Raw genomic sequence first — 27,451 nt, 5'->3', positions numbered from 1 at the left:
AAAAAAAGGTTGAAAAGGAACTTCAAGACAAGAACATGAAGGACCTTCAGTACAAATACACCAGGTTCTACAATATAGAATAAATCATTCCAAATACCATGATTACCTCTGGAGATTACATTTAATATCTCTTCTTGGCAAATCTTCTCTCAGGACCAGTATTTTGGAGGGCCTGGTGGGTTGAATGGTAATGGACCAACATGGAGGTAGGGCTGGGTATGGGACTAAAAGCAGGAGAATTGGAAAATGCTTTTGATAGGAGCCAGTGTTTTCTCTGATATATTTATTTTTAGTTCAAACCATTTTACAATATGAAGCCCCTATCAGAGGCTGATAGAGAAAAAGCAGGAAATCAGAAGATTCCAAAACTAGCTGAATTATTGGAACTTGCACAGAAGGAAAAAAGATCTGTGATATTTGATCTTAATGCCCCTGCACCAAGACATTTTCACAGAAGCTTGTATGTCCGCCATGTAGTAAGCGTGATCCTTGACTCTAAGATCGAGCAACAGCTGGTATGTCTATCTTAGTATTTATGGTAGAGGTTGGGAGGTGGGTAGCATGTCCCAGGAGCATAGCAGCTGAATCTGACCTACCTTGTAGATCTTCCCTGGGATCCTAAAATGATTTTGCTCCCTGTAAAAATGGAGATGACTACTTTATACAGCTATATGTGGCAATCTAAGAACGACCCAATGAAATTTACATCAGTGGGGAAAAACATTCAGGCTTTTTGCTATTACAAACCAAACGAAATGTCACCACTCTGTTAAAAGGGAATGTGTGTAATGGCTATATGACGTGACCTGCACCATCACCAGCATACAGCTGTTAGAAAGAGCCTTGAGGTAACGGGGAGAAAGAATCTACCCCATCTTTCTTCTCTTAGTTGCTGCTCCCCACTGGGGGGAATAATTTATTTAATTGGCCAAGCCACTCAAGTTCTATAGCCATTGGTCCTTATAAAAAAAAAAAAAAGAAAGAAAAGAAAGAGCCTCGGTATGGAACACTAAGGCTTTGAGGACTTGGCTTTCATTAATGACATATAAAGAGACTTTTTGAGCAGAGAGTTTTTCATCATGTTCTTCAGAAGCAACTCTGCATTTGGGCAGTCAGTCATTCCAAATGTCTTAAATTCTCAGAATATAGAAGAACGCTATGAGTGAAACAAATATGTGTCTTTTTGCAAATAGAACTATTTCCACAGATGAGTCATAATAGCATTCCCTGTTGGCAGGAAATGACCCCCTGCAAAGATGATTCTTAGCATCATTAGCCAGAGGAGATGTTTATGATTCCCACCTTTCCTCCGCACGTACCAGCTCCTCATCCACCCTGGCCAGTGTGAGGACACAGTGGACCCTTGGTCCCATGATGTTAACTGGGAAAACTCAGCTCCAGAACAACCTGGGTGAAAGCCCCATTATAAGAATTCATTAGACAGTATTAGGCCAGGTTGACTCTATCACCAAGGGCTAGAATCTCTCTGCTCCCTATAGACTGTTACCCATGCTGGAATGGGGCTCCAGCCATTCTACTTGGGGCTGTTGGTACCTAAACAGCTGGATTATCCACTGAAAGACTTCCTGTTTTTCCTTACAGATTTTTTGGTTGCCTGGTTTTGATAGGGAGTATGTCAGGAGAAGAGCTCCTGGTTTTCAGCAAGTGGGCCAGTTATTCTCCATTGAACGCCTCACAAAAGAAAATATCAGTAGAATAAATGTTGACCACAAGAGGCTGTTCTACAGTGGATTGAGGTAAGTGTTTGGCCACATCTCTTTCGGCATATATTGCCTTACTTGCACGAAATCTGTATCCCAACCAAGCTACTTAGGTCCCCCCTCCCACCTCAAGATTTCTGTGTGTGGCTATCTTTTTGGAATCTCCTGTTTTCATCTTCTTACCCTTCCCTCCGTCTCTGCCAACAAACATTTATCAAGGGTAGACTCTTCCTGGAACATACTCTTCAGCTCCTCCTTCATGCTTCCATCTCTCATCGTTCAACACACCTTTTTGTATGCTTGGTGTTTTTGTTTTTATATAAATTGATCATTGAAAAGTCAGAACTCAGAAAGTTGTCGATTTCCTTCTGCCATTACTAGATGGATTGCAGTACCTTGTAAATAACTTTGTAATCCAGATAGCCAGATTTCTTATAGATATAATTCAGAACATAATTAAATCATTATTAGAAAAACCCTTAAAACAGCCAAGTATGAGAAGAAACTGAAATTCTTAACCACCACATTTATAAATATATAATCAGAGACAGATTTTTAGAATTAAAAGCACCTGGGAATAAAGTGGTAACTTTTTCAAACTTAGCTATTATTAATCACTGTTTAATTTAATCCATATTCCCTTTCTCTTAGATTAAAAATAATTTTTTTCAGGTAATTGTAAAGGCTTCAGAGACAGTCTGAACATGTATATGTATTTTGTTCAGATATACATATATATCTCCAAAATCTCTTGAGCTAGTAAAAATTCCCCTAGATATCTTTCTGTATCTCAAGCCATGAGCTAGGCTGTTGGATACACCTCTGTTCATGTTCTGACTTTTCCAGCCTCTCTGGCCATGGGGGGAGATGATCATAAAATATGTCTTTTTTCTTTTAGAATTAGATAATTATACATGTATTACCTCTTTTTCCCATTCAGAAGATTTCTCTTTGCCCAACTACTTCTCTGTTTTGAGTGTATTTCTGTTTCCTTTTACTTTTTTTTTTTTTTTTTTTTTGGCGGTACCCGGGCCTCTCACTGTTGTGGCCTCTTCCGTTGCGGAGCACAGGCTCCGGACGCGCAGGCTCAGCGGCCATGGCTCACGGGCCCAGCCGCTCCACGGCATGTGGGATCTTCCCGGACCGGGGCACGAACCCGTGTCCCCTGCATCGGCAGGCGGACTCTCAACCACTGCGCCACCAGGAAAGCCCCCCTTTTACTTTTTTATCAAAGAGAAAATGGCTCCAAGATGATTTGCTTCTCTCCTAATCATAATTTAGATTCATCTAGTAGTTGGAAATAATTATAATAGCTTCCACTATTGAGCCTTTATTATGTGTCAAGTTCTGTTGGTAGACCACAGGCTCTTTTGGAAATTCTGGCTTACCCATCAGCTATGCGTGTGACTTTGGACAAGTTTCTAATAATCAGTTTTCTCATTTGAAAATTAAGGATAACAGTAACTTGATAGAATGGTTGAAAGATTAAGTGACATAATTCATATATGCACAGAGCAAAATGCTGGGCAAATATATGAACATAATGTTGTTCATATGTTGTTGTATGAATGTTGCTTTCATTATCACCATCCTTACATTCTGTGCCCTGGAAATTATCATCACTACCATTCTGCGAATGAGGCATCTTGCCTGTAAAGAGGAAAAGTTTAGGGAGGTTAGGTAATTCACCAAAGTCAATACAGTTGGTCAGTAAGGGACCACACTGAGATTTAAATATAGGCCTGACAGACTCCAGAGTCCAAATTCTTTCACTAATAAGCCTTTAGTTATTCTTTGGCCATAGTTATATGGACGTAGTTTCAGCTGGCATCAGACTTAAGAGAGATCATATCCTGAGTCCTATTAGAAAATCAAGCAGTTTAATTTAGCTCAGCAAATATTCACTGAGTAGTAATAGGTACAGCATGCCATGCTAGTTTTATGTGAAAAGTCAACATAAGCGAGGCATCATCCTTTTTCTTAAGGAAACTATATATTCTAATAAGAATAAGGGTTTCTTCCATATGCCTATAATACAAGGTTGATTGTGACAGTTCATGAGCAGACTTTATTCCAAGTCATTCCCCTCAAGAAACACTAAATTTTAAGAAGTTAAGCGGTTGTAACTTGTTATTTGCATACTGTTCATGACCAGAATACTTATTATGATCACATTTCCAATACATTCTCTGTGAGCAGTGCTTACTTCCATCAGACCACACTCACAAGACATTGTGACCTTGCCATTTTGACTGAGAATGCTTTAAATACATTACTTTGATCAAACTTATATGAATATAGAGATGCCCTCTGTTTTATTTCTGATGTGGGAATTTTTAAGTGTTTAAAAAATTTTAATTTATTAAAAATTTAGTGAGGTGAAATTCACATAAAGTTAACCATTTTAAAGTAAACAATTCGGTGGCATTTAGTACATTCACAATGTTGTGCAACTGTCACCTGTAGTTCCAATACATTTTGGTACTGAACATTTTTATTTTCCCTCTGATTCTTGGTCAGTCTTGCCAGGGGTTTATGAATTTTACTAACAATTTCAAAACACCAAATTTTGGCTTTGTTAGCTTTATTCTGTTGCACATTTTCTTTCCTATTTCTTTGACTGCTGTTATCTTTATTATTTTCTTTCTTCTATTTCCTTTAGGTTTAATTTGCTCTTCTTTTAGAAGCAGAAAATTAGGTGATTGATTCTAGATCTTTTCTAATGTAAACATTTAAGGCTGTAAATTTCCCTGCAAGCATTGCTTTAATTGCATTCCACAAATAATTTTGATATATTCTTATTATCCAATTTAAAATATTTAAAAGTTTTTTTAGTTCCCACTTGACTCATGGATTATTTAGAAACGTGTTGCTAACTTTTTTAAAATTTGAGGATTTTCCGTCTACTCTAGTGTTATTGACTTCTGATTTAAGGTCACTGTGACCAGAGAACAGCTCTATATGATTTCAATACTTTATTTTTAAATTTTTAATTTTACTGACATGCCTTTGAAAGGTTTGTTTTGGTATAAGGCAAAGCGGCCAATTTGAAATACAAACAGATGGACACAATGTGTATATCAGATGTTGGGAGTAAAGATGGTTTATTGATTGAAATAATAGAGGCATTATTCTGATTTGTCTTGACATGAACGCTGATTTATGAATCTCCTCCCCATTGATTTCTTCCTGTAGTCCAGACACATAGAAATGATAAAAAATCTCACCAAAGCTCACCTTGGTGCTAATCAAGAGTGCTCGGTGAACATTATAAAACACATGATTTCAGTACTTTAAATGTATTTAAACTTTTCTTATAGACCACTATGCTGTATATCTTGGTGAACTTCCCATGTCCACCTGAAAAAGGTGAGCTCTCTTCATTTGTTGGGTGTGATATTCTATAAATATCAATTAGTTTAAATTGGTTGATAGTCTTTTTAAGCATTTTATACTGCATCTTCCCCCTGCTTTTCCTATTCAGTTAACACGAAACATTAGTTTGCAGATCAAACTCACACACATCAGAGAACTTACCTACTATGAAGTTTTATTATTAATTTCAAAGATACAGCAGTCTATCAAGAGGCTCAGACAAAGCAAGGAGAGGTCAGAGACATTGATTTCAACTTTGCAGGTTTCTTCCTTTATTGGACCCGTACTCTGTGGCCCACAGTAATAGATACGGCCTCCAAGTGAGTGTTTGCAGGGTTATTTCACTTAGAAGGAGAGCATTTGAGTTACAGAACATCTGCATTTAATACTCCCAGGGAGTTGTATGGCTTATGTGACTTTCTCCAGGGACGCATGCCTCATAAATCCACATTCTGTATTTATTTACAAAATATATAATAAAGAAATACTCAACCAGAAACATCCTTTTAAAAAATGTTCTATACATAAGGCCTTTCTTCCTGGTAAATATTATTATTATATTTAGAAAATATGTAGGTATCATGTTGACAAGGAGATTAGACCATGTCTTCTTCCTTCTTTCTTCTGGGAGCAACCTCTTCAGTCAGAGAGAAATTAAGGCCTCCTTGTGCATCATCTGTCAGTTATGGAGAAGGGGGTGTAGTATCTCCAATTATGATTGTTGATTTGTATATTTCTCCCTTTAGCTCTGTCTGTTGCTGTTATTGTGATTGTTATGGTTGTTTGGCTTCTCATATTTTAAACTCTTTTATTAGGTGTATTTGCATTTTATAATTGTTAGATCTTTTTGGTGAATCCACCCTTTCATTATGAAATGTCCATTTTCTCTGGTTATAATTCTTGCCTAAAGATTACTTTTATTAATATTGCCACACTTGCTTTCTTATAATTAGTATTTGTGTGATATTTCTTTTTGTGTCCTTTGTCTTTCAACTGCTTTGTGTCTTTATATTTAAAGTACATCTCTTATAAACATCTCATAAAATATTATAGGTTCTTGCTTTTATATTTAGTAGGACAGTCTCTGCTTTTCAATGGGAATGTTTGGCCCATTAATATTTAGTTTAATAATTAATATACTTGGGTTTATATTACGTCATACTATTTTTTTCTATTTGTCCTTTTTATTCTAGGTTGTTTATTTTGGTCATTCTTTTCCTGCCTTTTAATTTTTTTTAGTTAATCAATTATTTTTTAGTATTCTATTCTATCTCCTCTACTGGCTTCTTACATTTTAAATTATTTTTTACTGGTTGCTCTATGAATTATAAAAAGTATCCTTATCTTATTACAATCCACCTTGAGTTAAATTATTCCTTAATATAGAGTATAGAATATTAAAATCTTAATTCCATTGACTGCTGCCCTTTGTGCTATTGTTGTTATAAATAATATTTTTGTTATAAACCTAGAGTACATTTTTATTTTATTTTTAAAAATTGACTACCACTGGCATTTTTCACAGAACTAGAACAAAAAATTTCACAATTTGTATGGAAACACAAAAGACCCCGAATAGCCAAAGCAATCTTGAGAACGAAAAACGGGGCTGGAGGAATCAGGCTCCCTGACTTCAGACTATACTACAAAGCTACAGTAATCAAGACAGTATGGTACTGGCACAAAAACAGAAAGCTAGATCAATGGAACAGGATAGAAAGCCCAGAGATAAACCCACGCACATATGGTCACCTTATCTTTGATAAAGGAGGCAGGAATGTACAGTGGAGAAAGGACAGCCTCTTCAATAAGTGGTGCTGGGAAAACTGGACAGGCACATGTAAAAGTATGAGATTAGATCACTCCCTAACACCATACACAAAAATAAGCTCAAAATGGATTAAAGACCGAAATGTAAGGCCAGAAACCATCAAACTCTTAGAGGAAAACATAGGCAGAACACTCTATGACATAAATCACAGCAAGATCCTTTTTGACCCACCTCCTAGAGAAATGGAAATAAAAACAAAAATAAACAAATGGGACCTAATGAAACTTAAAAGCTTTTGCACAGCAAAGGAAACCATAAACAAGACCAAAAGATAACCGTCAGAATGGGAGAAAATATTTGCAAATGAAGCAACTGACAAAGGATTAATCTCCAAAATTTACAAGCAGCTCATGCAGCTCAACAACAAAAAAACAAAAAACCCAATCCAAAAATGGGCAGAAGACCTAAATAGACATTTCTCCAAAGAAGATATACAGACTGCCAACAAACACATGAAAGAATGCTCAACATCATTAATCATTAGAGAAATGCAAATCAAAACTACAATGAGATATCATTTCACACCAGTCAGAATGGCCATCATGAAAAAAATCTAGAAACAATAAATGCTGGAGAGGGTGTGGAGAAAAGGGAACACTCTTGCACTGCTGGTGGGAATGTGAATTGGTACAGCCACTATGGAGAACAGTATGGAGGTTCCTTAAAAAACTACAAATAGAACTACCATATGACCCAGCAATCCCACTACTGGGCATATACCCTGAGAAAACCATAATTCAAAAAGAGTCATGTACCAAAATGTTCATTGCAGCTCTATTTACAATAGCCCGGAGATGGAAACAACCTAAGTGCCCATCATCGGATGAATGGATAAAGAAGACGTGGCACATATATACAATGGAATATTACTCAGCCATAAAAAGAAACGAAATTGAGCTATTTGTAATGAGGTGGATAGACCTAGAGTCTGTCATACAGAGTGAAGTAAGTCACAAAGAGAAAGACAAATACCGTATGCTAACACATATATATGGAATTTAAGAAAAAAAAATGTCATGAAGAACTTAGGGGTAAGACAGGAATAAAGACACACACCTACTAGAGAACGGACTTGAGGATATGGGGAGGGAGAAGGGTGAGCTGTGACAAAGCGAGAGAGAGGCATGGACATATATACACTACCAAACGTAAGGTGGATAGCTAGTGGGAAACAGCTGCATAGCACAGGGAGATCAGCTCGGTGCTTTGTGACCGCCTGGAGGGGTGGGATAGGGAGGGTGGGAGGGAGGGAGACGCAAGAGGGAAGAGATATGGGAACATATGTATATGTATAACTGATTCACTTTGTTATAAAGCAGAAACTAACACACCATTGTAAAGCAATTATACCCCAATAAAGATGTTAAAAAAATTGTATTTTTTAAATTAAACTTTTTATTTTGAGATAATTGCATATTAACCTGTAAGAAATAACACAAAATGATCCTGTATAGCTTTTACCCAGTTTACTCCAATGGTAAAACTTGTAAAACTTTAGTACAATATCAAAACTAAGGTATTGACATTGATGCAATCCACCAATCTTATTCAAATTTCCCCAGTTTTACTTATATTCATCTTGTGTGTGATTGTATATATAGCTCTGTGCAGTTTTTTCACATGTGTAGGATTGTATATCCAGTGCCACAACCAAGACATAGACTAGTTTCATCACTGGAAGTATTCTTTTTGTTTCCCTTTGATAACTACACTCCCCTTACTTCCATCCACTTCCCCTCACCTCAAACCCTAGCTCTTCACAATCACTAATCTGTTCTCTACTTTTATTATTTTGTCATTTTGAGAATGTAATATAAATAGTATCATAGAGTATATAACCTGTTGTGATTGGCTTTTTTTCATTCACTATAACTCCCTTTGAGAGTTTTCCAGGTTATTACGTATATAATAGTTTATCCTTTTTCATTTCTGAGTAGTATTCCATTGTGTGGAGGTACTGAAGTTTGTTTAATCATTCACCAACTTAAGGCTATCTGACTGTTTCTGTTTATGAGCTATTATAAATAAATCTGTTATGAACATTTGTGTACAGGTTTTCATGTGAACATAAGGTTTTTAAATTAAAAGTCTATAGTTTATTCAGATTTTAGTCATTTTTAAAAAATGTTTTAACTGTGGTAAAAATACATATAATATAAAATGTACTGTTTTAATCATTTGTAAACATACAGTTCAGTCATTCTAATATACATTCATTACATTGTGCAGCCATCTCTGCCATCAAGCTACCTAACTTTTTGTCTTATAAGCTCAAATTCTGTACTCATTAAACAATAACATCCCTACCAACTCCCCCACCCCCAGACCCTGGCAACCACCATTCTGCATTCTTTCTCTGATTTTGACTTATATAAGTGGAATCATGTAGTATTTGTCTTTTTGCAACTGGCTTATTTCACTTAGCATAAAATGCTCTAGGTTCATCCATGTTAAATCCATCCATTGCAGAATTTCTTTCTTTTTTAAGGCTAAATAATATTCCATTGCATGTATACACCACAGTTTGCTTATTCATTCATCAGTTGATGAACACTTGAGTTGCTTCCACATTCTAGATATAGTGAATAATGCTGCTATGAACATGGGTGTACAAATATCTCTTCAAGACCCTTCTTTCAATTGTTTTGGCAATATATCCATTAAGTGGACTTTGTGGATCATATGGTAATTCTATTTTTAATATTTTGAGGATACTGCTTTCCATAACAGCTGTACCAACAGTACACAGGGGTTCCAATTTCTCTATATCCTCTGCACCCTTGTTGATTTCTGGGTTTTTTTTTTTTTTTTTGATGTAGCTATCCTAATGGGTTAGTATTAGTTCTTCTTGAAAGGTTTGGTGGAATTCAACAGTGAAGGCAATGGGTCCAGGACTTTTCTTCGTTGGAAGGTTTTTGGTTAATGATGCAATCTCCTTATTCATTGTATGTCTATTTGCATTTTCTAATTCTTTATGATTAAAAGGTAGGTTTTGTGTTTCTAGGAATTTGTTTCATCTAGGTTATCCAATTTGTTGGGATACAACTGTTCATAGTACTCTCTTATAATCCTTTTTATTTCTGTAAAATTGGTAGTAATGTCCCCACTTTTATTTCTGCTTTCAGTAATTTGAGTTTCTCTTTTTATTAATAGTACATCTAGATAAAGGTTTATCAATTTTGTTGATCTTTTTGAAGAACTAACCTTTGGGTTCATTGATTTTCTCTATTGGTTTTCTGTTTTCAATTTCATTTATATCTGCTCTAATCTTTATTATTTTCTTTCTTTTGCTATGTTGGATCAATTTGTTCATCTTTTTCTAGTTCCTTAAGTTACAAAGTTAGGATGCTGATTTGAGATCTTTCTTGTTTTTTAAATGTAAGCATGTATAACTATGAATTTACGCCCAGCACCCCTTTTGCTGCATACCATAAGTTTTGGTATGTTGTGTTTTTATTCTCATTTGTCCCAAGTATTTTGTAATTTCCCTTGTGATTTCTTTCTTGATCCATTGGTAGTTTAAAAGTGTGTTAAGTTCCACAGATATGTGAATTTTCCAGTTTTCCTTCTGTCATTGACTTCTAATTTCATCTTGTTGTGGTTGGAGGAGATACTTGTATGGTATCAATCTGTTTGAATCTATCGAGACTTAATTTGTTGCCTAACATGTTGTCTGTCTTGCAAAGTGTGCACTTGAGAAGAATGCGTATGTTGTTAGTGTTGGGCTGAGTATTATGTATATGTCTGTTAGATATAGTTAGTCCTTGTGTTGATTAAGTACTCTATTTCCTTACTTACCTTTGGTGTGGTTGTTCTATCCATTGTTGAGAGTGGGATATTGAAATCTCTAATGATTATTGTACAGCTGTCTATTTCTCCCTTCAATTCTGTTAGTTTTTGCTCTGTCAGTTTTGCTGGTCTGTCATTAGGTGTGTAAATGTTTATAATTGTTGTATCTTCTTGCTGTATTGAACCTCTTATTAATATATAATGTCCTTCTTTGTCTCTTATAACCTTGATATAAAGCCTATTTTGTCTAATATCAGCATAGCCACCCCTGCTCTTGTTGGTTACTATCTGCATGGATTGTCTTTCCATCCTTTCCCTTGTAATCTATCTGTGTCTTTGAATATAAGGTGAGTCTCTTGTAGACATCATGAATTGAAACATATGTTTTATCTGTTCTGCCAGTCTCTGTCTTTTACTTAGAGAGTTTGACCCATTTATATTTAAAATAATTACTGGCAAGGAGGGATTTTGTCACACTGTTACTTCTGTCATTTCTGTAAATATTTGTTATTTTGTTTCTGTCATCTGTTTTTTTTTCTTTCTTTACTTTCTGTATGCCTTATACCTTTTTTGTCACTTTGGTTTCTGCATTACAATTTTCTTTGTTGTTTTGTTGACCTTTTATAGTGAAATGTTTAAATCCTTTTCTCATTTTTGGGGGGTGTATATTCTATATCTATTTTATTTGTGGTTAGCATGGGAATTACATTTACTATACTAAAGCTTTAACACTCTTATTTGAATTTATATCAGCTTAATTTCAATAATATAGAAAAACTCTTTTCCTTTACAGATCTATTCCTACCTTTCTGGGTTGTTAACATCAGAAAATTAAATCTTTATACATTGTGTGCCCCAAAACATAAACTAGTAATTTAAAAAAAAGGCATTAGTCTCAAATTACATAGAAAACAACTTTTGGAGCTACAAACCAAATTTACAATAATACTAACTTTTAGACTAATAATTTTTTTTCTTTAGATATATTAGTCTCTTAAATCATGTAGAAAATAAAAAGTACAGTCACAAACCAGTGTTACAATAGTACTAGCTTTTATAATTGCCCATATATTTGCTTTTATTGAGATCTTTATTTCTTCCTTCAGTTTTGAGTAACTGTCTAGTGTCCATTCATTTCACCTTGCAGAACTCCATTTAGTTTTTCTTGCAAGGTGAGTCTAGTGGCCATGAACTCCCTCAGCTTTAGTTCTTCTGGGAATATCTTAATTTGTTTCTCACTTCTGAATGACAGTTTTTCTGGATATAAGATCCTTCATTGACAGTATTTTAACACTTTGAATAGGTTGGTCCACTGCCTTCTGGCCTCCAAAGTTCTGATGAGAAATCTGCTGGTGATGTTGAGGATCCCTTGTATGAGACAAGTTGCTTCTCTCTTGGTGCTTTCAGCATTCTCTCTCTGGCTTTTGAAAATCTGATTATAATGCATCTCAGCGTGAGTCCCTTTGAATTCATCTTATTTGGAGTTTGTTGATCTTCTTGGATGTTTTCCTTCATGTCTTTGATCGAATTTGAGAAGTTTTAAGCCATTATTTTTTCAAATATTCTTTCTGTCCTGGTCTATTTCTCTTTTCCTTTTGGGAATCCAAGAATGCATATATTGATCTGTTTGCTGGTGTCCCATAGACATCTTAGGCTGTTCATTTTTCTTCAATTTTTTTTCTTTCTGTTCTTCAGAATGGTTAACGTCTATTGGCCTGTCTTCAACTTCACCAATTCTTTCTTCTACCTGCTCAAATCTGCCTTTGGATCCTAATAATAAAATTTTCATTTCAGTTACTATACTGTTCAATTCTAGAATTCTTTTTGGTTTCTCTTTTAGGATTTATGTTCTTTATTAATATTTAAATTTTGTTTATACATTTTTAAACTTTATCTACATCTTCCTTTAGTTCTTTGAGTATCTTTAAAATACTTGTTTCCAAGTCCTTGTCTAGCATATCTGCCAACAGCTCTTTTCTGGGAACAGTTTTTATCAAGTTATTTTTTTTCCTTTGAATGGACCCTATTTTCTTGTTTCTTAGTATGCCTTGTGATTTTTTTTTGTTGAAAAATGTATATTTCAATCTAATAATCTGGTAACTCTGGAAATCAGATTCTTCCCTTCCTCAAGGTGTGCTGTATTTTTGTTATTTGTTTATTTGTTGTTGTTGGCTGTCTCTGTGCCAAGGATCAGCCTGAGTTCTTCTCAAATCTCTTCTGTTCCTTTCCTTGCTCATACATGTCACTTTCTAATTTTCCCCATATATAAAGTTGCTTTTGCATGTCCTAGTCTTTAATGTATGACTCCCAAAAAGGGAAAAAAAGAAAAATAAAAGGTGGGGAGGAAAGAGTGCTGGCCCTTTTAACCCCTGGTAGTCACTTCAGTGGGAGTGGGAGGGGTTTGCAACAATGGGGGAAGGTACAAAAATCATGGCTTCCCTACTCTGTCTACAGCTCTGTGGATGGAAGCATCAATCAGTGATCAGAGCACAGATACCTAATATATGAAGGATAGCATCCTTTTGGCTCACCTTGGCTCCTACAAGGTGTGTGCAAGCTGCTTCAGGAACATGGGCACAGCTGCCTGCCATGGGGCTAGGGGCTGGTGTACTGTAACTGCTACTGTGCCAAGTGATGAAATCAATGAAAGTTAACTATAACTTACCATCCAGAACTCCCCTGGAAGTTGAAAGCCTTCAATAGATTCCATAGTTACAAAATAGTTATATTTTACCTTTTATGGATCATGCTTTTAGTGTCAAGTCTAAGAGTTCTTGGTCTAGCTCTTAGATCTCAAAGATTTCTCCTATGTTTTAAACATATTCTTTCATCACTATTATGCAGTTTACAGCTTTCAGATCCTTCCTTGTTTTGTTAAGTTTATACCTAAGTATTTAATTTTCTTTGGAGTGATTGCTAATAGTATTGTTTTAAATTTCAATTTCTATATGTTTATTAATATATAGAAATGTGTTTGGTTTTTATGTGTTGGTTTCAAAAAGTATAAAAAGTAGGTTTTTAAAAACCATTTCCTTATTTCTATTTTTTAAATTTATCTTTAGGTGATCTGTAGAATTCTCTTAAAGACAATCTAACATATTGGGTAACTAATGGCAAGCACTCCTGTAAAGGTGGTATGGTTATTTTTATTTTACAGTGTATACACTGAGCCTAAGAAATCGCCAGGTTAGTATGTGACAGAGCTGGGATTCAAACCCAGGCTTGTACAGAGCTGTTTTCAATATGCTATACCATCTCAGGGTTTAAAAAGTCTTTTGAAGGCACTTACATGGTGTATTTTCTGAGAAATTTAATCTCTGAAAATAACAACTTGACTAGGTGTTCTTCTACTGTTTCTGTAGATAGTGCACAAATATTTACTGACATTTGAAGTTCTGACATTGGGAAGTGTTGTGTTCCATTCCCCCTACTCAATGCTTATAAAAATTCTTTATATTTGAAATTTAAATATTCAACAAATTGGTATTCATTTCTTCACTCCTTCCTTTAACTATTTCTGAAGGCAGGTATGCTAGGTACTGGATATACAGAGATGAGTAAGACACAGTCTCTGCTTTTAATTTGCTTACAGTCAAGTAAAGAAGACTGATAGGAAAGCAGATAAATAGAGTAGAGTGTGGTAAGTACTCTGATGGAAGGAAGTACATTTGCTACAAAACAGTGTACTGGAGCTGGTGCATTTCAGCTTATGGGAGCAAGTTGTGGGAGTATTTACACCATGGAAATTGGCAAATTCTACAGTTAGGGCTTTTCTTCTTTTTTCTTTCCCTCCATCTCCCTTTCCTTCCTCCCTCCCTCCCACTCTCCCTCTCCTCCTTCCTTCCTTCCCTCCTCTTTCCCTTAGGAAGCCAGTTTACTAAAATACTACTGTTGGTACAGGAGGAAAGGTATTAAATCCAGTCCTTTATCTCACCGTAACATGAGCTCATTCTGCATGTCATATCATAAGTTGTCCTACTACCAACTACTTCTGGTGATTTAAGCAACAGCCTTTCACAGACATGGTGGCTGTTTCCCTTTTACATGATGAGAGTGAGATTAAGTCTAAATCTCCTGTGGGTTCTTTTTCTTCCCAGAGAATATAAAGCAGTTAACATCAACATCAACTTATACATCGTCAATGAACCTTGGCTTTTCTCACTGGCCTGGTGCTCCAGCATTCATTCAGTGACCACAGACAACATTCAGGTCCTAAATGAGATAAATCACCCTTACTTCTTCATGGTGAGCTGATGGTCCAGATTGTTCTTCCGACTCTGGTATAATAGGGGTCTCTGTCCCCCACCCCACCCCTACACTGCCCACTGTGCAGTCCCCAGGGAAGCTGCTTAAGAGCAGAGATTTATGTGACCTTGGAAATGGCATTCCCCTTTCTCTCACCCAGATCCTTCTGTGATTTTCAGGGAAAAATTAATGTTGTTTTAATAATTGAATTAATATTGAATCTTCACACTGCCTTTCGTGCATTATGTAATTTAACCCTCTGAGTTAGCCACTAGGAGTATCCCCATGGGGGATCTGAAGTTTGTAGCTTCACATGATACAAGATTCAAAATGAGGTCTGACTCCAGAGTTTTGTTACTGCAGCCACACCTTCCTGTAGGCACAACAACAATGACAGTGGCATGGGGTGTGGGGAGAAAATCAAGTGTACTTGATTCCAAAGTGAAAACTGTGTGTCCTGAGCAAAGGAGAGTGAGTGTCCAGCCACCGAGCTTGATTTCACCTCTGTCCTGCTACTGCTTATGGCCAGAAGTGTGGGGACCTGAAGACCTGTGTTTTAATCCCAGCTAAATCCCACCACTTACTGTCTGTAGAGGGAACCCCAGCTAACCAGTTAACTGCTACAGAAGCTGTTTTTCAAATCAGTGTAGAGTATGTTGACTGAGTCGGACATCTATAACAGAAAACAGCTTAATTTCTCTCCACTGACTCTTTAAACTGCTCTGTGAACTAGATCTTTCCTTGCCCTTGAATGAGGTCTCACTCAGATCCCATAGCTTTTCTAGTCACTCTTAGATAATTTCTTAAAGTACAGTTTAGTCACCAAAAAGCCTCAGTTCAGCATCAACAGTCTAGTCCAGAGAATAACCCAGACTCTAAACTGCCTTGAAAATTAAAGCTTTTTAAATGAGAGGCCTAAATATTTCTTGTTGCTTTCTCCATACTCCAGGTTCACTGGCCCTTGTTTCTGTCTTGATCAGGGTCAGGAGCAGGAGAAAGGGGATCAAGGCCAAGGGCACAATCTCACAGGGCCAGTGCTGTACTGAGGCCCTCTGGTGGCGGTGTAAAATTACTTCCCTCTTCTTTCTTGGTGGCTCCGGCAGTTTCTATAGATGACCCTCAAGGAAACCTTGGATGGCAGGTCCCTTGGCATAGATAAAACCTCTCCACTTGTCTGTCCCCATACCATCCCGCTTCATGTATGTACTATATACTTTTCTAACATTTTTGTTTTTTAAAATTGATTGCAAAGTAAACTTGTTCATTATATAAAATTCAGTCATTATGAAAACCTATAAATTAGAAAGCAGTACACTCCTCCATAATCCTATCCCCCCTAAATCAGTAATATCTTAACGTTGTCCCTTTGTATATATCAAATAAAACTTTATTAAGTAAAACTTTTCATTTTAATATTTTAATTCATAATATTTGAATTGATAATAAATTCATGTGATTCAAAATTCAAAGAGTATAAAAGAATGTAAGTAAAAAACTTCCCTCTACACCTGGCCTGGGCTTTTTTAAAGGACCCAAAGTCACTTTGTTCAGGGAGGTGGGGCCAGTATCCCAAGGACTTTCCTAAGCAGCCCACACTCTGGGTTAGAATATGCAGATTCAAATCTTGGCTCTACCACTTACTGTGTGACCTTGGAAATGTTAGTTAACCTGTCTGGGCCTCAGACAGGTTATTTGTTTATTTGTAAATTGGGAATAAAAACACTACAATAGGGAAACCTTCAAGATGGTGGAGGAGTAAGACGTGGAGATCACCTTCCTCCCCACAAATACATCAGAAATCCATCTACATGTGGAACAACTCCTACAGAACACTTACTGAATGCTGGCAGAAGACCTCAGACTTCCCAAAAAGCAAGAAACTCCCCCACATACCTGGGTAGGGCAAAAAAAAAAAGAAAAAACAGAGACAAAAGAATAGGGACGGACCTGCACCTCTGGGAGGGAGCTGTGAAGGAGGAAAAGCTTCCACACACTAGGAAGGCCCTTCGCTGGCGGAGGCTGCAGGTGGCGGAGGGGGGAAGCTTCGGAGTCACGGAAGAGAGTGCAGCAACAGGGGTGTGGAGGGCAAAGCGGAGAGATTCCTTCACAGAGGATCGGTGCCGCCCAGCACTCACCAGCCTGAAAGGCTTGTCCATTCATCCTCCGGGGTGGGTGTGGGCTGGGAGCTGAGGCTCGGACTTCGGAGGTCAGATCCCAGGGAGAGGACTGGGATTGGCTGCGTGAACACAGCCTGAAGGGGGCTAGTGCACCACAGCTAGCTGGGAGGGAGTCTGGGGGAAAGTCTGGAACTGCCGAAGAGGCAAGAGACCATTGTTTCGGGGTGCTTGAGGAGAGGGGATTCACAGCACTGCCTAAACGAGCTCGAGAGACAGGTGTGAGCTGCGGCTATCAGCGCAGAAACCAGAGACAGGCATGAAACGCTGAGGCTGCTGCTGCTGCAGCAGCCACCAAGAAGCCTGTGTGCAAGCACAGGTCACTATGCACACCTCCCCTCCCGGGAGCCTATGCAGCCCGCCACTGCCAGGGTCCCGTGATCCAGGGACAACTTCCCCTGGAGAACACAGGGCGTGCCTCAGGCTGTTGCAACGTCACGCCGGCCTCTGCCACCGCAGGCTCGCCTTGCATTCTGTAACCCTCCCTCCCCCCGGCCTGAGTGACTCAGAGCCCCCTAATCAGCTGCTACTTCAACCCTGTCCTGTCTGAGCAAAGAACAGGCGCCCTCAGGTGACCTACATGCGGAGGCAGGGCCAAATCCAAAGCTGAACCCCAGGAGCTGTGCCGACAAAGTAGAGAAAGGGAAATTTCTCCCAGCAGCCTCAGGGGCAGTGGATTAAATCTCCACAATCAACTTGACGTACCCTGCATCTCTGGAATACCTGAATAGACAACGAATCATCCCAAAATTGAGGCAGTGGACTTTGGGAGCAACTGTAGACTTGGGGTTTGCTCTCTGCACCTAATTTGTTTCAGGTTTTATGTTTATCTTAGTTTAATATTTAGAGTTTATGATCATTGGTAGATTTGTTTATTGATTTGGTTGCTCTCCTTTTTTATATGTAGATATATATATATTTTTTCCTTTTTCTCTTTTTGTGTGTATGTGTATGCTTCTTTGTGTGATTTTGTCTGTATAGCTTTGCTTTTACCATTTGTCCTAGGGTTCTATCTGTCCATTTGTGTGTGTGTGTGTCTGTGTTGTTTTTAGCACGTGTTATCATTGGTTTTTTGGTTTGGTTGCTCTCTTCTTTCTTTCTTTCCTTTTCTTTCTTTAAATTTTTTTAGTTTTTAATAATTTAAAAATTTTTAATTTTAATAACTTTATTCTTTCCTTCTGTCCTTCCTTCCTACCTTCCTTCCTTCCCTCCCTCCCTCCCTCCCTCCTTCCTTCCTTCCTTCCATCCTTCCTTTCTTTCCCATCTACCTTTTCTTCTGAGCCATGTGGCTGACAGGGTCCTGGTGCTTCGGCTGGGTGTCAAGGCCTGTGCCTCTGAGGTGGGAGAGCTGAGTTGAGGGCACTGGTCCACCAGAGACCTCCCAGCTCCACATAATATCAAATGGCAAAAGCTCTCCCAGAGATCTCCATCTCAACGCTAAGACCCAGCTCCACTCAAAGACCAGCAAGCTGCAGTGCTGGACACCCTATGCCAAACAACAAGCAAGAGAGGAACACAACCCCACCCATTAGCAGAGAGGCTGCCTAAAATCATAAAAAGGTCACAGACACACTAAAACACACCACCAGACACGGTCCTACCCACCAGAAAAAAAAGATCCAGCCTCATCCGTCAGAACACAGGCACCAGTCCCCTCCACCAGGAAGCCTACACAACCCACTGAACCAACCTTACTCACTGGCAGCAGACACCAAAAACAACGGGAACTACGAACTTGCAGCCTCCAAAAAGACCCCAAACATAGTAAGTTAAGCAAAATGAGAAGACAGAGGAACACAGAGCACATGAAGGAGCAAAGTAAAAACCCACCAGAACAAACAAATGAAGAAGAAATAGGCAGTCTACCTGGAAAAGAACTCAGAGTAATGATAGTAAAGATGATACAAAATCTTGGAAATAGAATGGAGAAAATACAAGAAACATTTAACAAGGACCTAGAAGAGCTAAAGAGCAACAAACAATGATGAACAACACAATAAATGAAATTTAAAATTCTCTAGAAGGAATCAGTAGCAGAATAACTGAGGCAAAAAACGGATAAGTGACCTGGAAGAAAAAATAGTGGAAATAACTACCACAGAGCAGAATAAAGAAAAAGAATGAAAAGAATTGAGGACCATCTCAGAGACTTCTGACAACATTAAACGCACCAACATTCAAATTATAGGGGTCCCAGAAGAAGAAGAGAAAAAGAAAGGGACTGAGAAAATATTTGAAGAGATTATAGTTGAAAACTTCCCTAATATGGGAAAGGAAATAGTCAATCAAGTCCAGGAAGCGCAGAGTCCCACACAGTATAAATCCAAGGAGAAAGACACATATTAATCAAACTATCAAAAATTAAATGCAAAGGAAAAATAGTAAAAGCAGCAAGGGAAAAACAACAAATAACATACAAGGGAATCCCCATAAGGTTAACAGCTGATCTTTCAGCAGAAACTCTGCAAGTCAGAAGGGAGTGGCAGGACATATTTAAAGTGATGAAAGGGAAAAAACCTACAACCAAGATTACTCTACCCAGCAAGGACCTCATTCATATTTAACAGAGAAATTAAAACCTTTACAGACAAGCAAAAGCTAAGAGAATCCAGCACCACCAAACCAGCTTTACAACAAATGCTAAAGGAACTTCTCTAGGGAGAAAACACAACAGAAAGAAGAGACCTTCACTAACAAACCCAAAACAATTAAGAAAATGGTAATAGGAAAATACATATCGATAATTACCTTAAATGTAAACGCATTAAATACTCCAACCAAAAGACATAGACTGGCTGAATGGATACATAAACAAGACCCATATATATGCTGTCTACAAGAGACCCACTTCAGACCTAGGGACACATACAGAATGAAAGTGAGGGAATGGAAAAAGATATTCCATGCAAATGGAAATCAAAAAAAAGCTGAAGTAGCAGTTCTCATATCAGCCAAAGTAGACTTTAAAATAAAGAGTGTTACAAGAGACAAAGAAGGACACTACGTAATGCTCAAGGGATCAATCCAAGAAGAAGATATAACAATTGTAAATATTTATGCACCCAGCATAGGAGCACCTCAATATATAAGGCAAATGCTAACAGCCATAAAAGGGGAAATCGACAGTAACACAATCATAGTAGGGGACTTTAACACCCCACTTTCATCAATGGACAGATCATCCAAAATGAAAATAAATAAAGAAACAAGCTTTAAATGACACATTAAACAAGATGCACTTAATTGATATTTTTTGGACATTCCATCCAAAAAGAACAATACACTTTCTTCTCAAGTGCTCATGGAACATTCTCCAGGATAGATCATATCGTGGGTCACAAATCAAGCCTTGGTAAATTTAAGAAAATTGAAATCATATCAAGTATCTTTTCCAATCACAACACTATGAGACTAGATATCAGTTACAGGAAAAAATCTGTAAAAAAATACAACCACATGGAGGCTAAACAATACACTATTAAATAACCAAGAGATCACTGAAGAAATCAAAGAGGAAATCAAAAAGTACCTGGAAACAAATGACAATGAAAACACGAGGACCCAAAACCTATGGGATGCAGCAAAAGTTCTAGGGGGGAAGTTTATAGCAATACAATCCTACCTCAAGAAACAAGACATATCTCAAATAAACAACCTAACCTTACACCTAAAGCAATTAGAGAAAGAACAAAAACCCCCAATTTAGCAGAAGGAAAGAAATCATAAAGATCAGATTAGAAATAAATGAAATAGAAATGAAGGAAATAATAACAAAGATCAATAAAACTAAAAGCTGGTTCTTTGAGAAGATAAGCAAAATTGATAAACCATTAACCAGACTCATCAAGGAAAAAAGGGAGAAGACTCAAATCAATAGAATTAGAAATGAAAAAGGAGAAGTAACAACTGACACTGCAGAAATACAAAGGATCATGAGAGATTACTACAAGCAACTCTATGCCAATAAAATGGACAACGTGGAAGAAATAGACAAATTCCTAGAAAAGCACAATGTTCCCAGACTGAACCAGGAAGAAATAGAAAATATAAACAGACGGATCACAAGCACTGAAATTGAAACTGTGATTAAAAATCTTCCAGCCAGCAAAAGCCCAGGACCAGATGGCTTCACAGACGAATTCTATCAAACATTTAGAGAACAGCTACAACCTGTCATTCTCTAACTCTTCCAAAATATAGCAGAGGGAGGAACACTCCCAAACTCATTCTACAAGGCCACCATCACCCTGATACCAAAACGAGACAAAGATGTCACACAAAAAAGAAAACTACAGGCCAATATCACTGATGAACATAGAGTCAACAGAATACTAGCAAACAGAATCTAACAGCACATTAAAAGGATCATACACCATGATCAAGTGGGGTTTATCCCAGGAATGCAAGGATTCTTCAATGTACGCAAATTAATCAATGTGATAAACCATATTAACAAATTGAAGGAGAAAAACCATATGATCATCTCAGTAGCTGCAGAAAAAGCTTTCAACCTAATTAAACAGCCAAAAACCCTACAGAAAGTAGGCATAGAGGGAACTTACCTCAGTATAACAAATGCCATGTATGACAAAACCACAGCCAACATCATTCTCAGCGGTGAAAAACTGAAAACATTTCCTCTAAGATCAGGAACAAGACAAGATTGTCCACTCTCACTACTATTATTCAACATAGTTTTGGATGTCCTAGACACAGCAATCAGAGAAGAAAAAGAAATACAAGGAATCCAAATCAGAAAAGAAGAAGTAGAGCTGTCACTGTTTTAGATGACATGATGCTATACATAGAGTATCCTAAAGATGCTACCAGAAAACTACTAGAGCTAATCAATGATTTTGGTAAAGTAGCAGGATACAAAATTAATGCACAGAAATCTCTTGCATTCCTATACACTAATGATGAAAAATCTGACAGGGAAATTAAGTAAACAGTCGCATTTACCATTGCAATGAAAAGAATAAAATATCTAGGAATAAACCTACCTAAGGAGACAAAAGACCTGTATGCAGAAATCTATAAGACACTGATGAAAGAAATTAAAGATGCTACAAACAGAAGGAGAGATTTACCATGTTCTTGGATTGGAAGAATCAACATTGTGATGACTGTACTACCAAAAGCAAACTACAGATTCAATGCAATCCCTATCAAACTACCAATGGTATTTTTCACAGAACTACAACAAAAACTCTCATAATTTGTATGGAAACACAAAAGACCCCGAATAGCCAAAGCCATCTTGAGAAAGAAAAACGGAGCTGGAGGAATCAGGCTTCCTGACTTCAGACTATACTACAAAGCTACAGTAATCAAGACAGTATGGTACTGGCACAAAAACAGAAATATAGATCAATGGAACAGGATAGAAATCCCAGAGGTAATCCCATGCACATATGGTCACCTTATCTTTGACAAAGGAGGCCAGAATATACAATGGAGAAAAGACAGCCCCTTCAATAAGTGGTGCTGGAAAACTGGACAGCTACATGTAAAAGAATGAAGTTAGAACACTCCCTAGCACCAAACACAAAAATAAACTCAAAATGGATTAAAGACCTAAATATAAGGCCAGACACTATAAAACTCTTAGAGGAAAACATAGGCAGAGCACCCTATGACATAAATCACAGCAAGATCCTTTTTGACCCACCTCCCAGAGAAATGGAAATAAAAACGAAAGTAAAAAATGGGACCTAATGAAACTTCAAAGCTTTTGCACAGCAAAGGAAACCATAAACAAGACCAAAAGACAACCCTCAGAATGGGAGAAAATATTTGCAAATGACACAACTGACAAAGGATTAGTCTCCAAAATTTATAAGTAACTGATGCAGCTCAATATCAAAAAAACAAAGAACCCAATCCAAAAATGGGCAGAAAACCTAAATAGACATTTCTCCAAAGAAGATATACAGATTGCCAAGAAACACAAGAAAGGATGCTCAACATCACTAATCATTAGAGAAATGCAAATGAAAACTACAATGAGGTATCACCTCACACCAGTCAGAATGGCCATCACCAGAAAATCTACAAACAATAAATGCTAGAGAGGGTGTGGAGAAAAGGGAACACTCTTGCACTGTTGGTGGAAATGTAAATTGATACAGCCACTGTGGAGAACAGTATGGAGTTTCCTTCAAAAACTAAAAATAGAACTACTGTACAACCCAGCAATTCCACTACTGGGCATATACCCTGAGAAAACCATAATTCAAAAAGAGCCATGTACCACGATATTCATTGCAGCTCTATTTACAATAGCCAGGACATGGAAGCAATCTAAGTGTCCATCGACAGATGAATGCATAAAGAAGATGTGGCACATATCTACAATGGAATATTACTGAACCATAAAAAGAGACAAAATTGAGTTATTTATACTGAGGTGGATGGATCTAGAGTCTGTCATACAGAGTGAAGTAAGTCAGAAAGAGAAAAACAAATACTGTAGGCTAACACATATATATGGAATGTGAAAAAAAAAAGGTTCTGAAGAACGTAAGGGCAGGAAAGGAATAAAAATGCAGATGTAGAGAATGGACTTGAGGACACAGGGAGGGGGAAGGGTAAGGTGGGACGAAGTGAGAGAGTGGCATGGACATATACACACTTCCAAATCTAAAACAGATGGCTAGTAGGAAGCAGCCACACAGCACAGAGGGATCAGCTTGGAATTTTGTGACCACCAGGAGGAGTGGGATAGGGAGGGTGGGAGGGAGCTGCAAGAGGGAAGATATATGGGGATATATGTATCTGTATAGCTGATGCACTTTGTTATACAGTAGAAACTAACACACCATTGTAAAGCAATTACACTCCAATAAAGATGTTTAAAAAAATACTACAATAGAAGCAATTTTATCCAAAATATCCTGTTTGCTTAGCAGTCTGTTAATTCAAAAATTTTAAATGGGGAATCGTGAAATAAATGATATACAGTGTATTAGCTTTTTGCTACATTAAAAAAACGTACCTAATACTTAGTGGCTTAAAACAAACAAATGTTTGTCACATTCTCTATGATGGCTGAGTGGTTTCTCTGTGCTCAGCCAGTTTGGTTGGACTAAGTGGTAGGATGGCCTCATTCATATGTCTATGGTCTTACCTGAGATGACTGTGGTCTCTCTTCGTTTGGTCAGTCATCCTTAAGGAATCCAGCTTGTGTATGTTCACCTGGTTGCATTGGGTTCTCAGCAGCAAGAGAGGTCAAGTCCCAATGCACATACCTTTTCAAGGATATCCCAGGGTGATGTTTGCTAATGTTCCATTGGCCAAAGAAAATCACATGGTCAAGTCCAGATTCAGGGTGGGGCAGGGAAGAAACAGACTTTACCTTTTGATGGAGAGGAACAGCAAAGTCACATTGCATATAGACCTGCATTTTGGGAGGAATATTTTGGTCTTTTTTATAAACAATCTACCACATACATACCTCACACATTTTAATTTAAATCATTCACTTTTTGACATAGACTCAATGTCTTTCCTTTGAGTGTATTTCAGCTGATTGATTTCTGTATTCTCTTGCTTATGTATACTTTCCAATGAACCATCTATGATTTCTACGTTTTGTTTCCTTAAAGCACAACGAGAACTTGAGGGACTTCCCTGGTGGTCCAGAGCGTAAAACTCTGCGCTCCCAATACAGGGGGTCTGGGTTTGATCCCTGGTCAGGGAACCAGATCCCACATGCATGCCACAACTAAGAGTTCGCATGTTGCAACTAAGAAGCCCACATGCTGCAACTAAAAGATCCTGCATGCCACAACTAAGAGCCCACATGCCATAACTAAGAAGTCTGCATGCCACAACTAAGAAACCCGCATGCTGCAACTAAAAATTCCCGTATGCCACAACAAAAAGGCCTGCATGCTGCAACTAAGTCTGCATGCCACAACTAAGAGGTCCGCATGCCGCAACTAGGAGTCTGTATGCCACAACAAAAAGATCTGGCATGCCTCAACTAAGACCTGGCACAGCCAAGATACATAAATAAATAAATACTTCAAAAAATTAAAAATAAAACAATGTGAAGTCATTTGGAGAAATGACGGGAATGAGGAAGCCACCCAGTTTTTTATAATCCTCCCCTCATCTCTTAGTGTTTCTCTCATACCTAAATCAAAAGCAGTTTATTTTTTAATGACCTTTTCTTTCTTCATCAAGTTTTTCAAAGCATCGACTTAGTTTCCTTGAAAATGACATACTTTTTAAACTCAGATTTTACAGATTTAAGTAACACTGAATTACACTGCGCAATTTAAACAACTGGTACAGCTGTTCTAAGCCATTTGGGTAGTAAGAACAACTGATTCTTGGTGACGGTACAGCTCACTTAGTGGGCAACCTGAAGCAGGCCAAAGCATAGGTCAGTTAGGTTCCCAGAGAGGATTAAGAGCCTCAATTTAGTGGAAGTTGGTTAAGAGCTTCTAATGTACATGCCTAGTAGAGCTGTTGTGAGGATTAACTGTGAAAATACCTTTGAAGTGCTTGGAATGCTTCCTTAACTCCTGTAAATTCTCATTAATGTTAGCTGTTGTTCTCATCATTATCATGATAGTTCATGTTATTGTTATTATTATCATTGTTAATCAGTCCAAGGAAAGACCATGGGATAGGGTGGAAATGGCATAAGAAAAAATAAAAATGATAGACCCAGTACCATCAAGTAATACTAGAAGGGGGACAATGAAGGTGGAAAGGGATGAGTAAACTAGCGAAGTGAAAAACTCATACAAGAGAACCTAGAAAATGGAGCTCTGTGGAATGGGTGATTCAGGCAAGGAGACTAGAGAAGTTGGCATGTTAGTTAAGAATTATAATTTCAACATATTTATCTGAAACATGATGATTTAGGAGAAGGATTCCTAAATGCTGGTTTACAGACTGGTTGCTTTTTCCTGGGAAGCTTGTTAAAAATACAGAAATTCTAATTCCTGAGTCTGTAGTGAGGCCCAGGAACCTGTATTACTAAAAGCTGCTCAGGTAGATTTGGATGCACAGCCAGGTTTGGGAAGCCATGCCATGAAAACAGAGAACACTGGAAGTCAAGAAACTTGGGCTGTAGTCCTGGGTCCAGAATACACTTGCTCTGTGACATCTCTGGGACTCCCTCAAACACCTATCTTGAGGGTCCAGGGAGAGGTGTGGGAAGTATTTTATCCTTTGTAGAGCCTTTGGCACATGTAAGGGGGGATTGTTAGGATAGCAGCAGGTACTCTCTGTGTTTGAGACCAACTCCATCATCAAGGTTCCTCTGCCTGGTCTGCCCCCTCTCCTCCCGGGCAGCCAAGCAAGGGACCTGGCCTACATGATCTAAAATCCCTTCTAGCTGTAAATCCTTTAACTATTTTCTATTTTGCAGACACCAAGTTACTATAAGTTCATGTGGATTCTCGTGGATTGTGTTTCTGCAGTTTTCATTGTTGCCATATTTTATTTTCATTGGTAAGCATATGTTTGTAATTTTAAATGATTTTTTCCCAAAATAAAAATATAAATGGTCCTTATGTAAATCTGAGAAAAAACAGTTACATTTTCCCCATAATTCTATATGGCGAATTCTCAGGAAGACAGGGTTTTATCATCTGAACCTCCCATTTCTTCTCATGCTGCTTGCAGCTCCTCACACCCCTTCTACCTCCTAAAAATGAGACCATATTCTAAGAATAAGGACTCTCACTAAAGCTTAATCAAATCCTGTTACTACTGTTTTGGTGTGGATCAGTTGGGAGAGGACAGGGATTGAAGGTTGTTCAGAACAAGTGTCTCCACCTCCCCACCTTCCACAAAATTGGACATGCAGAGTGCTGTGTAAAGAGCAAGTTCACAAACTGGGGAGCCTGGATTTTAGTTGTGGCTTTGCCCTTAGTTTCTGGGTGACCCTGGGAAAATCACTGCCCCTTTCCAGACCATAGTCTTTTTATCTGTCCAAGAAAATAACATTTGAGAATTCTTGAGGGAAAATGCTTCAAGATTGCAAGGTTCAGGGTGGGAGAGGGGACATCTGGTAGAAGAATTTTAGCTAGAAGAGTCCATGGTGGTTTAGACCTCATCATGCCCATCATTTCCTCATTTGAGTTCTCCTTTAAAGGCGGAAACTACAAACCCTCTGCTTAAGGTAGAATTTGACTGGATAATGTTCCTTTCTGGCCACTGCCTTGAATTATGGCCTATTTTGGAAGAGGTCTGTGAGGCTCATGCATAGTCTGCTTCCTTCCAGGTGGAGAGAGAGCCAAAAAGAAAAATTACTCCAGAGCACTGGCATTCACACAGGTAAATCAGAGGCCTAG

General features: G+C 37.9%; 1 protein-coding gene across 1 annotated transcript; it reads left to right on the top strand.

Moving 5' to 3' along the window:
* The first annotated feature begins 200 nt into the window (after nt 1-200).
* GDPD4 (glycerophosphodiester phosphodiesterase domain containing 4) lies at nt 201-27,451 on the top strand. The gene is made up of 6 exons (XM_060304342.1): nt 201-206; nt 294-515; nt 1,603-1,757; nt 14,814-14,961; nt 26,524-26,606; nt 27,382-27,451. Exons 1-6 carry the CDS (start codon nt 201-203, stop codon nt 27,449-27,451), a joined length of 684 nt encoding a protein of 227 aa, XP_060160325.1.

Source organism: Globicephala melas, chromosome 8, assembly GCF_963455315.2.
Source record: "Globicephala melas chromosome 8, mGloMel1.2, whole genome shotgun sequence".
Lineage (NCBI taxonomy): Eukaryota > Metazoa > Chordata > Mammalia > Artiodactyla > Delphinidae > Globicephala > Globicephala melas.
Note: the sequence above shows the minus strand (reverse complement) of the source record. Positions and strands in the feature narration are given on the sequence as shown.